Here is a 13,316-nt window from a genome sequence, read left to right as displayed (position 1 = left end):
AAAGGTTAGAACTTTATAGAACGATAAAAACAGAGGATGTGCTTCTCTCATAGATATTACATTAATTACATTATTCACATGCTGCCAATATATTTCATGTTCATTTTATACAGATACTGTATTTCATTCAAAAGGTCTGTAGGTATTTTTTTATGCAGAACAAACGGTATAAAGAAAAACAGACCAACACATACACACACACGCACACAAAAACATACAAACATGCACACTGACATTACGAACATAACTGATGGTGCAAATGTGAACCATCACAAAAACAAAACAGGCCTGCAATCGATTTAAATTCTGACGTACAACAACCAAACAGGACGAACACTTGAGAAGTTTGTTTTCTGACACCCTCAAAAAACGAATTATTAAGCTGCCACAGCATTTCACATGCGGCGTGTAGTCAGTAACCGCTTTAGCTGAACTAATCCACTTTTGATACATAGTGTTTTGCATTTTCATAACGACATGACATACATGTTCGTACATAATATAGTGCTGATAGAAAGACCTTTGTATTTAGTGTCAGCTGTGAAATATGGCTTCATTTACATTTTTTTTAAAGAGTCTCTGTCAGTATTTCGTTCCACGGCAACAAAAAACAAACAAGCAAGAACTTAAAAAAAGGGCACTGTGCCAAACTAAACTGCATTCAAACAGGGAAAAACACAGACAAATTTTCCTACAGTATGGTGCACGTAAAACGACTAAAAAGAATCATTCGTTGTCAAATACGCAGCATATGACGAATAATCACATACTGTACACAATGATTCACATAAAAAAATGTGACAAAAAAGTGTTTCTTAAAAAAAAAAATTCTCAGAGATTTTACATTAAACTGGATTCTGGAAATAGATTTAACCGTCTACCACTGAAGTTGACTATGAATTGATCTACGATGTAATTTCCTTGTGCGCCGCCTATGACTGAAAAGATGACGTCTGTCTGCTATTTTCTTAACCAAACAAAGCCTGTCCATATGCTTTATATGCTTACAGAACATCTGCAAGTGTACCCACTTCACAAAACAAGTCTGCCCGTCTAGTCATTTTAACAAAATTTCTTAAATATTTAGAGCAGATCACAAAAAGGTGGACATCTAAAAATAATGATATGAACATTGAATCGCTTAATTTGCCACAATACGTCCTGCACACATCAGGCTGTTGCTGCAGTCAAAATGGAGGATTCTGGGAAATGTAGTTTGATTTAGTGAGGTGTCTCTCCTCTATACAGACACTCCCAACCAAAGACTGGGGAGATAAAGGTGTTGTTGCTCAGGGTTAGTCAATTTTGTACAAACTTGTACCATAGCACCTGAAACTTTGAAGGACTAGGACTTTAACTGCTATTTGTAGTCTGAATGCAAAACCAATCTGAAGTCAATGGCACACAAAGGAAGTACAAAATGAACAAAACCGCATAATTAAATCCGCCCAAAGTAGCTCCTCCACAGCATGGCACAGAAAGGAAAGCACAACCAGAATTTAGCCAGCGATACCCACCACAGTGCCCATTTCAATCCAACAAGAGCATTGATGTGAATAAGAACAGATGGTGAATAGAACCACAGCATTAGTGAAGTATACAGCTGAGCCTTCTTCAAAGCAAGACGATAACAGAACCCCGCCGGGTCTCGGGTCTCATTTGCAAGCTTATAAGGGATGGCTCACCCAAAAAAAGAAAAATCTGTCCTTATGTACACCCCCTTGTTCTGTTTCAAACTTGTATGACTTTTTACTTTTGAAGAAAACAAGAGGAGATGTTTTTTAAGTTTGTGATTTAAGTTAAGTGACAGATTTTACATTTTTAAGTTAAGATCCCCATTTAGCCTACTTCAAGACCCACATACAATCAGCATTTGTGTGAGATGTGAATGAAGAAATGTGTTTCAAGGACAGTAAGCGATTCCCCTCAGTCCCAGTGTAGCTGCAGGTCATGCCCATCCAGGAATTCAGAGGTGATACCCAGCGAGTTGAGTCCGCCTATGGGACCTGGCATAGTAAGGTCCAGCCACTCCATATTGTCCAGGCCGAAGGAGAGGGAGGAAGAAGGCGGGTCGTTGAAACCCAGATCACAAGTGTCCATTGGGGAACTGGGGTGCTCTAAGATCTGGTTTTGCAGTTCGTCCGATAGGCCCAAAGTCCTCTGTACTGGTTCTGTGTCGCTACACAGCGTGCCGTCCAGCAGGGCCTCCAGCTGGTTGTCAGAATCCAGGGAGGCCAGGCTGGGCATGGGCTCCATTAATGCCGGCGGGGGTGCCATCTGAACCTGGGCGGGCGGTCGGGAAAGCGCTGTGTTGATAGGCAGAGTGATGATGCTGGCGGTGACAGGCATCATCTTAGGCACAGATGGGTCCTGTTGACTAAAGGGGGTGATCTCTGCAGGAAACAAAATGAGAGGTGCCTTGAGGACTCTCATGAAATAAAACATCTGAGACTTTAGATTCAAGATTTTATATTTGTTACACACACGGTTATATAAGTATACAACTTGAAGTGAAATAAAATCTGGCAGATTCCATGTACTACAAAATATTTTAAAGTATAAGAAAACATTAGGGATGTCTGATTAAGAGTATAGTCTAGTATAGTTTTGTGTTTTGTGTGTACGCAAACGTATGCACATGGTCGAATGCATAGCCTTGCAAAACATAGGAACATGAATTGCTGTTATAGAAATGTATGTTTTACCTGACAGTTCATACTACTTATCAAAGTTTTGCAGCATTTCTTGAAATGCTGTTTTTTTCCACTTATGCATAAAAAGCTATTCTTCTAGCTTAAAAAATAAAATCTTAATTGAAAGAGCTTACCTCCGCTTTCTATTAAAATGTCAAAGAGATCGTCCATCTGTTGACTAGTTGCTGTGGGAATCTAAAAAATCAACCATAAAAATTATTTTTCATTTAGGAAACATACACTTATTAATGCAAAAACCATTTCGACCCTCTATTTTTTTCTTATGTGAAAAACAAAATAAGCTGTCAAGACAAGAACAGTGTGGACATTCTTCCTAAAAAATGAAATTTTTATCAGTTTTATTTAACCAAAGCTAACATATGACTTCGAAAGACTTATAATGGTCAACAAACAGGAGTTTTGACTTTCTGCTTTACATTTATGCATTTGGCACACACTTTTATGCAAAATGACTTGCAGTGCATTATAAGTTATACATATTTTATTAGTATGTGGGTGATTCTCACGAAATTAGACTTATGAGGTGTCATAAAACATTTAAAAAAAAAAAAAGTAAACGCAAAGTAAGAGTATCAAAATAAGAAGCATAGAGTTACAAACATCTCATGTACTATTTTGCACATAATTTCAAATGACATCATAAAAAACAATTTTGTTGTTTTTTCCACATTTAATGGGAAAATTTTAATTACCCCAATGTGTCCATGACTGGATTTGGGTTCTTTGACATGGAAATATTTATAATAAAAAAACCTAAAAAATAAAAAGCTTTAGTGCATGTTATATTATAAACATTTACAGTAAAGAAACATGTGATATTTGGGATCATTGGTAAATGTAGAGACAATAATAAGGAATATAAATGTGTCCAAGACCAATTTTCTCATCCTCCGTAACAATTTTCAATCATTGTTTAAGCCCTCAAGGAACTAACATTTAAAAAATAAATAATTGACTGTGACACTCAAGATGGCTACCAGGTAAGCAGTTCTTATTTTTTCTTTCCAGATAAAAGTTGAAATTTTGTTTGTCATAGTACCTAGACAACTTTTTAGTTCTCATTACCGATACATGAGTTTGTAAATGCATATATTTAATGTCATATCATGTTGTGGTAATGATAATTTTTGATAATGATAATCTAAAAAATGTAAATAATCCTATAGGAAATATTTTTAAATACTCTAAAAATAATGGTTATAGTAAGTTCAGACCTTAATCTTATATGTGCAAAAAAAATATTGGCTTCAAGGGCTTTAAAAAATTCTGATGCTGGACACCTTCTTAATCTGAATTTCGTGACAATCACCCATGTGTGTTCCCTAGTTCTCAAATTCGTGACCTTTTGCACTGCTAATGCAAATTGAGTTTCTTACTACCTACAATCTTATTCTTATAAAACTTCTGTTGGACATGAAACCAGTTGATAACAAGTAAGATCATTTTTAAAACATCAAAACGTGTTTTTTATGCATAAGCATGCATGGATGCATGGATGTGTGATAAAGTTATCACCTCTGAAACAGTGGGGTTCTGAAGGTTTCTTGTCTGTTTGACTGCCTCTTCGTAACGGGGTGGCTCTCTGTTTATGGGTGCCTGGCTGAAAGCTGAAGACTGCTGGATGAAGGAGGACTGGGGCTAATAAGGAGAATAAATCATTATGTAGAACAGAACGGTAACACAACACACAAAAAAATTTAAAATGAGGAAACATCTACCTTATTTATTGGGCCGTTTATAAGTGAGGGTAGGACGGGGGATGCCCGATGAGAGATCCTATGCTCTGGGGAGCTGCTTAAGAAACACTGAGGTATCTCAAGGCCTGCTGGGTTCTCACTAGGACCGTGTTGGAAACCTGAGCCTTCGGAGATGCCCACAGGCATGTTCTAAATAAAGAACCACAACTTAATATATAAACATCCACACAGACATTACATCACCGTCTTAGGGATGCACCGATACCACTTTTTTGGAATACGAGTACGAGTACTTGCATTTCAGTACTTGCCGATACCGATACCGAGTACTTAATAAAAAAACATGATTTAAATTTACAGGTAACAGCTTTAGTCATATAATTTAACAAAAAAACAAAGGACTAGTTTTCCAGTTTGTTGTTAACTCTGCCTCTGTGGACAACACAAGAGGCATTAACCCCTTACATGCCGCTCAAACATAGACATTTCTCAGACCGTGGTATCGATTCCAGGTATCGGGGGACTTTTAACGAGTACTTTAGAAAATGTGGTATCGAGGCCGATACCCGATACCAGTATCGGTGCATCCCTACACCGTCTAGTCAAATATCAACCAGTAGTTGACGATTTTATAATCTTCTCTGCCTGGCATAACTAAAGGCTTTGTTGTGTGTTTAAGAAAAGTCCACCTCAGGTATCGCTGGCATGTAACGTTATCAGTTTATCAAAACCAACAGATAACTGTCGCCCTTATCCAAGACTCGGGCCAGACTTAGTCATTATGCAAATTTTATAGGCATGAGGTTGTAGGAAACTTTAGGATGCTGTCCTGCTGCCAGGACAGGCCGATTACAGTGGAGTGAAAGCCTAGAAATGACCAGATGACATGGCCAGATAAGAATCTTCAATTGCTCTGATGGCACCACAAGAGCTGCGGTTTTGGAGATGCTCTGACCCAGTCGTCTATCCATCACAATTTGGCCCTTATCAAAGTCACTCAGTTCCTTACGCTTGCCCATTTTTCCTCTTCTAACACATCAACGAGGACAACTTGGTTCACTTGCTGACTAATACATCCCATCCACTGACAGGTGCCATGACAACAAGATTATCAGTGTTATTCACTTCACCTTTGACGATGGTCATAATGTCATGGCTGATCGGTGTATATACACAACAGTATATATATACTGAATGTGTGGATAAGAACTGACCTGAACTATTTGGTTGTGACTGACTAGCTGCCGTGATGTAGGACTCTCAGTTTTAGTGGGCTGTGGCTGGGGAGTCTGAATTAGGCCTGGCCCTGATGGTGACACAGCAGCTGGCAAGACTTGCTGTTGAAAAGCATTTAAAATGACATTTGAGTGATAATGAATGGGTTTAAATCCAAGTCGCTAAGTAAACCACACTTACAGATGACAACTTGTAAGAGTTTATGTACCTGCAGTTTGACATTAGTGTTAGGCAGCTGGATGGTAGTGGTATTATTTGCCAGGGACATGGGAAGAAGGATCTGCGTGCCCCCATGTTGAGTGGTAAGAAGAGTCTGAGGTTGTCCTATGACCCCCTGATGGCTGATAATAAATTGAGGGAGAGGGGTAGCGGTGATCTGAGGAGGGTGTGCATCCTCAAGCTTCACCAGAGTTGGTGTAGTGTGTGAACCCAATGTGCAGTTGGGTGGGAGTGCGTTTTCAGTTTTGACAGAGCCCAACAAGGAGAACGGGCTGTTGTTGCTTTCTGCAGGTGAAACAACCTGTCCGCTTCTTTTTTCCACCTCTAGCTGCATCTTCAGCTCCTCCACCAGCTTCTGCTCCTGTTCTAGTTTACGTAGCAGCTCTTCAATCTGTCTTTCTTTTTCGTGTAATCTCCGGTCGTGCTCCTGAGGAGCGGGAGGCGCTTTTACAAAACTACTGCTGCTGCGGTTCTGTGCCTCCAATGATGCCTCCTCTTTGTTGTGAAGTTCTGTGGAACCAGGGGAAATGGGTGGAGTGGAGATCATATTTTCGGAGGTTTGCTGGATTGGCATGAGTGTTACAGTTGTGCTGGATACCTCCATAGGGGTGCTAAAGGGTTGTGTGTTAGGCCCGTTGCAGTTGTTGGGTGCAGAAGCAACAGGGTTATCTTGGAAGGGCTTTAGGCGTTCAATAAGGTCTGTTTTTGTTCCCGACACAGGAAGGGAGCGTAACTTCAACTCCATTTTCAGCTCTGCCACCTGCCAAAGTACAACAATTGGATTAGATATCAACTGGCAATCTGTAAACTTAGATGGAAAAGTAAAGTGGAAAGTAAAACTCTGGTACCTTCATCTCCTCCAGGTTGGCTGGTAGTATGCCAGCCTTGCGGTTGGAAAGGGTGCTGTTAGGCCGAACAGGTGTTCCGGTGGGCAGAGACACCACAATGGAAGCAGGAAGGCTGCTGGTGCTGTTGATAGCCATTGTTGCACTGCTGTTTTGGCCCTCTATTACTGGCCTGGTGAGCAATGTGTGACAGATAGGAAAAGAGGGGAACAAAATAATTCTCAATAAATAAACGCACTGAACAATGCAGAGGCAGAAAACAAAGGCAGTTAAATAAATCTTGGACACATGGAGATTAAAAAGGAAGTAGAGGAAAACCTCATCAACTTCCTGCCATTAATGTAATCACTAAGCAGGATTTGTTATTGGAAACTAGGTAATGGTCCTGAGGCACTGGCCACACGATTTCTTCCAACTATAACCAATCATACACAGTCATCGTTTACAAAAGACAGGCCAAAAAATAGGCTTCATAATAGGCATGTTAAAAGATGACATATTGTTTACATTTACCAAACCACATGCCTGTGCTCAACTTAATGATAGCACTGGGAAACAATTCGATACCAAATGTGCATTTTAAAAACAATTAGGCCTTATATATTGATTAAAAACGCACAGAACCGGATGTTATTGCTCACTTGAGAGGTGCAGGAAGGATGGTCTGGTAGTTATAGTGCTGCTGTTGCTGTTGGCTGAGGATCTGTAGCTGCAGAAATAGCTGTTGTTGTTGTAGCAATCGAGCGTATGAGGAGTCCATAGGGGCCTGGTCAGGTTCTTGTTTCTGGTCTGGGGGAATGTACTGATGATATTTCAATTTTTTCACACGTGACTTGGCCTCCTTGCCCTTCTTGCTGCGGCTCCTATCTCCAGGTACCTTAGGCTGACTCTGCTGTAGATTGAGAAGAGATTGAATCTTTATAGCTAAATTGTTGAGCTATAGCAATGCAATATAATATTTAGCAATGCAAAATGCCAAGAGTTCTACTCAATAATTTAAGTGAAGTATTAATTTAAGTTAAGTATGTTATTTCTACTAGCATCACTATTTTAAGTATTGTAAAACCAATAGCTGTTATCAGATTTCCTAAACACTCTTCCTGTTTGTTATTGGCCAAACAGATAGTCCTGCTTCATATTCGCATCACTGATTTAGCCAGCATTGCTATGTGAGATTGGTTGGGATGCTCAAAAAAACAGTGTTTTGATAGATCCACAGTCACAGTGTTTCCAAAAAAAAAAAAAAAAAATCAACATATTAATTAGTGTTGGGCAATATGCCCCATTTTGAGATCGTCCTATCGTCAGTCTGTGAGATTGTCGACACACAATAGTATCTGGGGACGGGCAGTAGTTTACTTAATTATTTGTTCATTTTTGACTAATTTATGACAAGTCACTTAATTGGTGCACAAAAAAAGCAATGACATCACTATCATGACCACAAACTTCTTAAAACTGATGCCATTAATCAGAGCGCATCATTAAAGCCCAGCCGCTCTAAAACTTCCAGCGTGCCAGGGAGCAAGACAACACTGGTTTTAACTCTCTGCGCGCTAACCACCTCTTAAGTGCAAGGAAATGACAGATCCACGCGTATTGCAAACTCATGTTCGAGGATTAGTCCAAATCATGCGTCTTCCAAGTTCAGGTCCGAGCAAGAGTCCAAGACGCACGCATTTAGTGTAAAGTGAAGCCCACAAACCCTCTAATGTGAGAAAAAGCATATTAAAGTGAAACTATGATAATATAATAACAACTATCAGCAACTATTGTCATGAAAGCCCGCTATTGGCGATAAATCTGACGATCGTCGATACACGATGCTATCGTCTATCGGCACCACCCTAATATGCATGTTTCTGCAGGTTTCACAAAGTCTAATTTAAGACTTTTTAAGACCATTATGAGAAATTTAAGACCTAGTACACGACAATGAAGTCCAATTTTGTGTGCATGCATCCATGTGTTTTTGAAGACCTTTATCTTTCATGACAAAAAACAAGATGTATTTTCTAGGGCCCCCTTCTTCAAATCTTACCCTGGAGGTCCAGAGCACTTCATAGTTTAGCTCCAACCCTGATCAAACACACCTGAGCAAGCTAATCAAGGTCTTCATGATCACTAGGAAATCGGAGGTGGGTAAGTTTGATTAGGGTTGGAGCTAAACTCTGTAGTGCTCTGGACCTCCAGGGTAAGATTTGAGGAACCCTGTTCTAGGGGTATGACAAGACAGTCCGCACAATGAAACGAGACATGAGATTGGGTTCACGAGAATAAGATCATTTTTACACTTTGCTGATAATACGAGACAGTTTTTCACCTTAAACTTCATACAAAATTTTAAGAAATTCCCAATGATAAAATATAAGAAGAAAAAATAGCCTTTTAATTAACTAAAATCACAACATTTTGAATAATTTAACCAATCTAGGGGTTTCACTAAAAATGATTTTGGTAAATGATTATAATCAAGTAGTCTAATATTTTTTGGTAATAAAAATAGACCTAGTGGGCAAAAGCATTTAGAATGACAATAATGATGAGGCAATAATAATTGGTTCAAATAAAGTATCAAAATCAAATAAACACATGGTTTTATTAAACAACAATATTTAGACAACTTATTAAAAGCTTTGTTTAATTCCATTTTATTTTATTAAAATTACCTTTGTGCAAATGGGACATGCTTCCTTTAATTAGATTTTTTATTTTTTGTGTATTTGGGGTAATGTGGTTTTATTTTTTTATTTTTTTTGTATAATCGAGAAGGACACTAGGAGTAGAGGAATTAAGAGTTATCAGATCCTCACCCCGAAACAGAAAGGGTGGTAATGCACCTATAAGCTGGATTGCAACCGCCGTTTAAAGAGAAAAGAGAAAAAGAAGACAGGCTTCGCTACCAGTAAAGTCAACCAAACGTTGATCGGATGTCTGATGAAGCAGAAGCCAGGGTGCTTAAAGCCGCTGATGTTTTGCATGCCGTGGCGCTCTTTGTTAAGGGCTCACATTTTTCTCTATTTGCTTATACCCGGTCTGCGCACTTTAGCGAACTCCCCGCAAACTTGTGCATAAGTTGGTTCTGCCCGACACGTAACGGACATGTAGAACAATTTTCATGGCAGTGTTGGTTGGGCAACATTTTAAGACCTTTGAAATGCGGATTTAAGACATTTTAATGCTAATTAAGGCCTTATTTTCATACTACAGGATTTAAGATGTTTTAAAACTTTTTAAGGATCCGCAGAGACCCTGAATATGAATGGTATGTGTTTGCAAATTAGAGATTTTGTACATTTACTGACCTTGACAAGGGTGGGTCCAGATTTCACAGGGGCCAGAGTGACTGGCTGTGGCATAGGCACAGGAGGGCTTACTGATGGCTCATTGGTGGAAAAAGGCTTGAGGAACTCTGTTGAAGTGGTTGTGATTGTAGGCAACTTCTGTAAAAAAGCAAAACAAATGGTGAGTTTTGAATCTCCAAATTATTAATTCTGCCCAATATTCTTTGTACTCTGAGCAAAAATTACATGTATAAAGTGATTGGGCAATAGTAGGGGCTCCTCCATGGTGCGAGCGTCTCTCGGTGAGGCTGCAGAACCTTGAGACTCCTGACTGCCAGGCTGCTCAGGTGATAGGGCATCACTGTCCTCATCTATTGGGTAGTCCTCAAAAGTTTTCGGGTACTGCATTTGACCATCTATCCAGGAAAAACAGTATGACAGAAAAGATGACCTTGTTTACATGATTAAAGTCCATAATTCAGGTATAATTTCATCAACACATATCATGTAGGTTTATTAGAAATTTGATTAACAAAAAATTAATACAATAGACCCGATTTACCAATGATAGCCTCCTTGACCGTGGAATCCACAGGAAGGATGTTCTTCTCCACCAGCTCCATGGGGCCGGGTCGCTGAGCGATCTTCTCATTTAGGTCATCGGCCAATCGAGCTCTCTTCAGTTTTAGTTGGGTGGCCTGTAGAGAGGGTTCAGCCACTGTCTCTGCCAAACCACAAGGAACCACAGACAATCAGCACAGCAATTTCCCAACAACCATCACAACAATCAAGGCCAAACACTCCGGTTAGCCACATCATGGCGGTAAACAACAGACAAGCTTCTGATTGATTCATGGATGTGTCCCAATCGGAAGAAATAGTTTTCTTTAAAAAAATGTCCTGTGATTATTTAATTGCATGTGTGTTGTTCCAAAAACAAATTACTTATTATCGTCTGTGGTATACAAAAGAAGAAATAATGCAAATTAGTTCTCATTTTTGTTACGCAGACTAGGACTTGTATTCCTGAGCCCCAAAATGTTATGAAATTTTGGACTGTATGCAACTGAATAAAATACAGTCTGTAATAAGATGACGGTGAGGCAATCACAGAATTTACACTTTTGGTTCAACTATTCCCTCAGCGCCGACCTCACAATTCTCAATATTGACCTTTATCAACAAATCTCTTGTTCTGAAATGTAGTTGATGCACAAATTTTTCCTACCATGCCTGCTTATATTATACCTGATGTTATGTGAATGTAAAATTACCTTGCAAGATGTGCATGCGTACCAACTCAGACCTTTCTGGACGGCTGCGGATCTTGTGCTTTAGGAAATTTTCAGTCTACACAGAGACAAAAAAATTCAGATGTTCAGAAATCCCTTGGTAATTCAGTGATAAAAGAGTTTGATCTCCTATGTGTTTTATAAATTACAAACACATTTACAGAGGCATTAAGTTGCTAAAACAACTGAGAGATTCATGTGTGTTCCATTACACATCTGTAAATCTCTGATAAGGTTTAAAGAAGGATCAGAGACCCCAGATGACTCAAGACTGTACAGGACGACAAGGCCCTGGTGGTCTTCTCTTACCCTGGCTCTCTCAAGGCTGCGGATCTGCTCGTGGAAGGCTGCAGGGCTCTTCAGGGCTGTAAAGTCACACACACACATACAGAGCATCAGTCTCAGGATGACACAAGGTCATCACCCACGCAACTTCAAACACATGCTGCTCTTTCATCTGTTACAGTTTTTCTGAGTGCTGGTCTTACACAGAGATATAAATCAGAGAGGAGGAGGGCCACACAGAGATTACAGCAAGCTACACTACAACACTGACAGCTAGGACAGGATCCAAGTATGATCAATGACTAAGAAAGCATAGTAATCTATTATTCAGTCATAGAAAAGTAAAGCTGTGTTCAGTGCAAGTGTGAACACTCACGTTTTGCACGGAAATGTCTGAGCAATAATGAAAGAAGCTGAAGCGCATGTTTGAATTGCTTCGGTCATTCGTGGCATTCTGAAAGATGACTGTGATGTGGAGTGAAAGACACTCAACTGATTCAGCGGTTATTGTACCACAACACCAACTGATTTTCTCTCTACGCTCAGTCAATGCAGAATCAAAACAAGGATGCACAGAATGTTTGGTAACTGGATCTATTCGGCCGAAAAATAGGAAAAAAGCATTTTTGTTGTTTGACCAAATGTGTGAAAAGACTCAATACATGTTATTGAAAGTTTTTGATGATGTGATCAAATAGCAACCAGCGTTGAGTGAGAAGTGTGCACGCTTTACAAATTTAGCAAACATGTCGGCAGTTTGAAAGCATTTTAAAGATAATTTAGCTATTTTCAATTGCCGAACATACGAGCATCCCTAAAACCGGCCTATTTCCTTTTCTTAAAGAATGTTTTCTGTTTTCATTATGTATGACTTATGGTTGCATGATCGTCCTTGATCAAAAAGTTAGATTTGGCTTCACCTCTGAAACAGCATTCCTGCCTGTGTGACATCACAAATCCCTCATCTGTTTCAATTCCTACACTTTACTCTGGTACACAATACCAGCTTCTCACAGGCCAAACTATTAAATGGGTTGCAAACCGCAAATCATGTGGACAGAATTTGTAAAAATACTTTTAGGGGTGGTTTTCTGGACAGGGCTTATCTTAGTCCCAGACTAAAATGCATGTTTGAGCTGCCTTAATAAAAAAAACACCTTGTACTGACATATCTTAACAAATATCAGTGCCATTATTTTGTCATAAGATGCACACCAGTATTGTTTGTTGAAAGTTTGTAAAAACTACTTAAAGGTGCCAAAGAATGCATTGATACAATATGTTAAATTGTTTTCTGATATCTACATAGAAGGTATGCGACTTTATTAAGTGCATAAATTATCCAGAAACGGTTTTACATGTCCATTTACAACCCTAGGATTTGTCCACAGAATGAAATGGTCTATTATTACCTTATTGAAAGGATCATGAATAACAATGTTGAGCTCTACTCTGATTGGCTATTTCTTCAGGCGGCTCATTTTTTTTGAGACCAAAGAAACAGGCTATGTTTGAGCCTGTGTCAGACGAATATACAGATTTTGAGAAATAATCAATTATACGGAGATCGAAAAAAAGGGGTAACATTGTGTTTTTTCAGTATGGCCTAGGCCAATACAGTTTTACGTTCTTTGGTACCTTTAAATAGCCTAGTTTTTTGGATCAATTTAAATCCTGTCCTGGAAACCACCCCTTAAAGAAGCAACAAGACTAAAAAAATAAGGACTTATTTGGCGCTTTTCTG

The 13,316-nt window shown here is 39.2% G+C and overlaps 1 protein-coding gene across 2 annotated transcripts in view; it reads right to left on the bottom strand.

Moving 5' to 3' along the window:
• Positions 1 to 818: 818 nt before the first annotated feature.
• mrtfba (myocardin related transcription factor Ba) overlaps positions 819 to 13,316 on the bottom strand; it is a 29,739-nt gene continuing 17,241 nt past the window's right edge. The window contains exons 4-16 of one of the 2 annotated variants that reach the window (XM_065242493.2): positions 11,597 to 11,652; positions 11,270 to 11,345; positions 10,558 to 10,719; positions 10,242 to 10,411; positions 10,017 to 10,154; positions 7,353 to 7,603; positions 6,715 to 6,883; positions 5,856 to 6,626; positions 5,626 to 5,748; positions 4,433 to 4,600; positions 4,230 to 4,352; positions 2,828 to 2,888; positions 819 to 2,393 (exon numbers count right to left, since the gene is read on the bottom strand). In XM_065242493.2, the coding sequence (XP_065098565.1) occupies positions 1,927 to 2,393; positions 2,828 to 2,888; positions 4,230 to 4,352; positions 4,433 to 4,600; positions 5,626 to 5,748; positions 5,856 to 6,626; positions 6,715 to 6,883; positions 7,353 to 7,603; positions 10,017 to 10,154; positions 10,242 to 10,411; positions 10,558 to 10,719; positions 11,270 to 11,345; positions 11,597 to 11,652 (2,735 nt within the window). In that variant the 3' untranslated portion in view covers positions 819 to 1,926. The remainder of the gene's footprint in view (positions 2,394 to 2,827; positions 2,889 to 4,229; positions 4,353 to 4,432; positions 4,601 to 5,625; positions 5,749 to 5,855; positions 6,627 to 6,714; positions 6,884 to 7,352; positions 7,604 to 10,016; positions 10,155 to 10,241; positions 10,412 to 10,557; positions 10,720 to 11,269; positions 11,346 to 11,596; positions 11,653 to 13,316) is intronic. The other variant, XM_065242495.2, reaches the window with a different exon arrangement.

Source organism: Paramisgurnus dabryanus, chromosome 1 (genome assembly GCF_030506205.2).
Source record: "Paramisgurnus dabryanus chromosome 1, PD_genome_1.1, whole genome shotgun sequence".
Classification (NCBI taxonomy): domain Eukaryota; kingdom Metazoa; phylum Chordata; class Actinopteri; order Cypriniformes; family Cobitidae; genus Paramisgurnus; species Paramisgurnus dabryanus.
The sequence above is the reverse complement of the archived record's forward strand: the minus strand, read 5'-3'. Positions and strand labels throughout refer to the sequence as shown.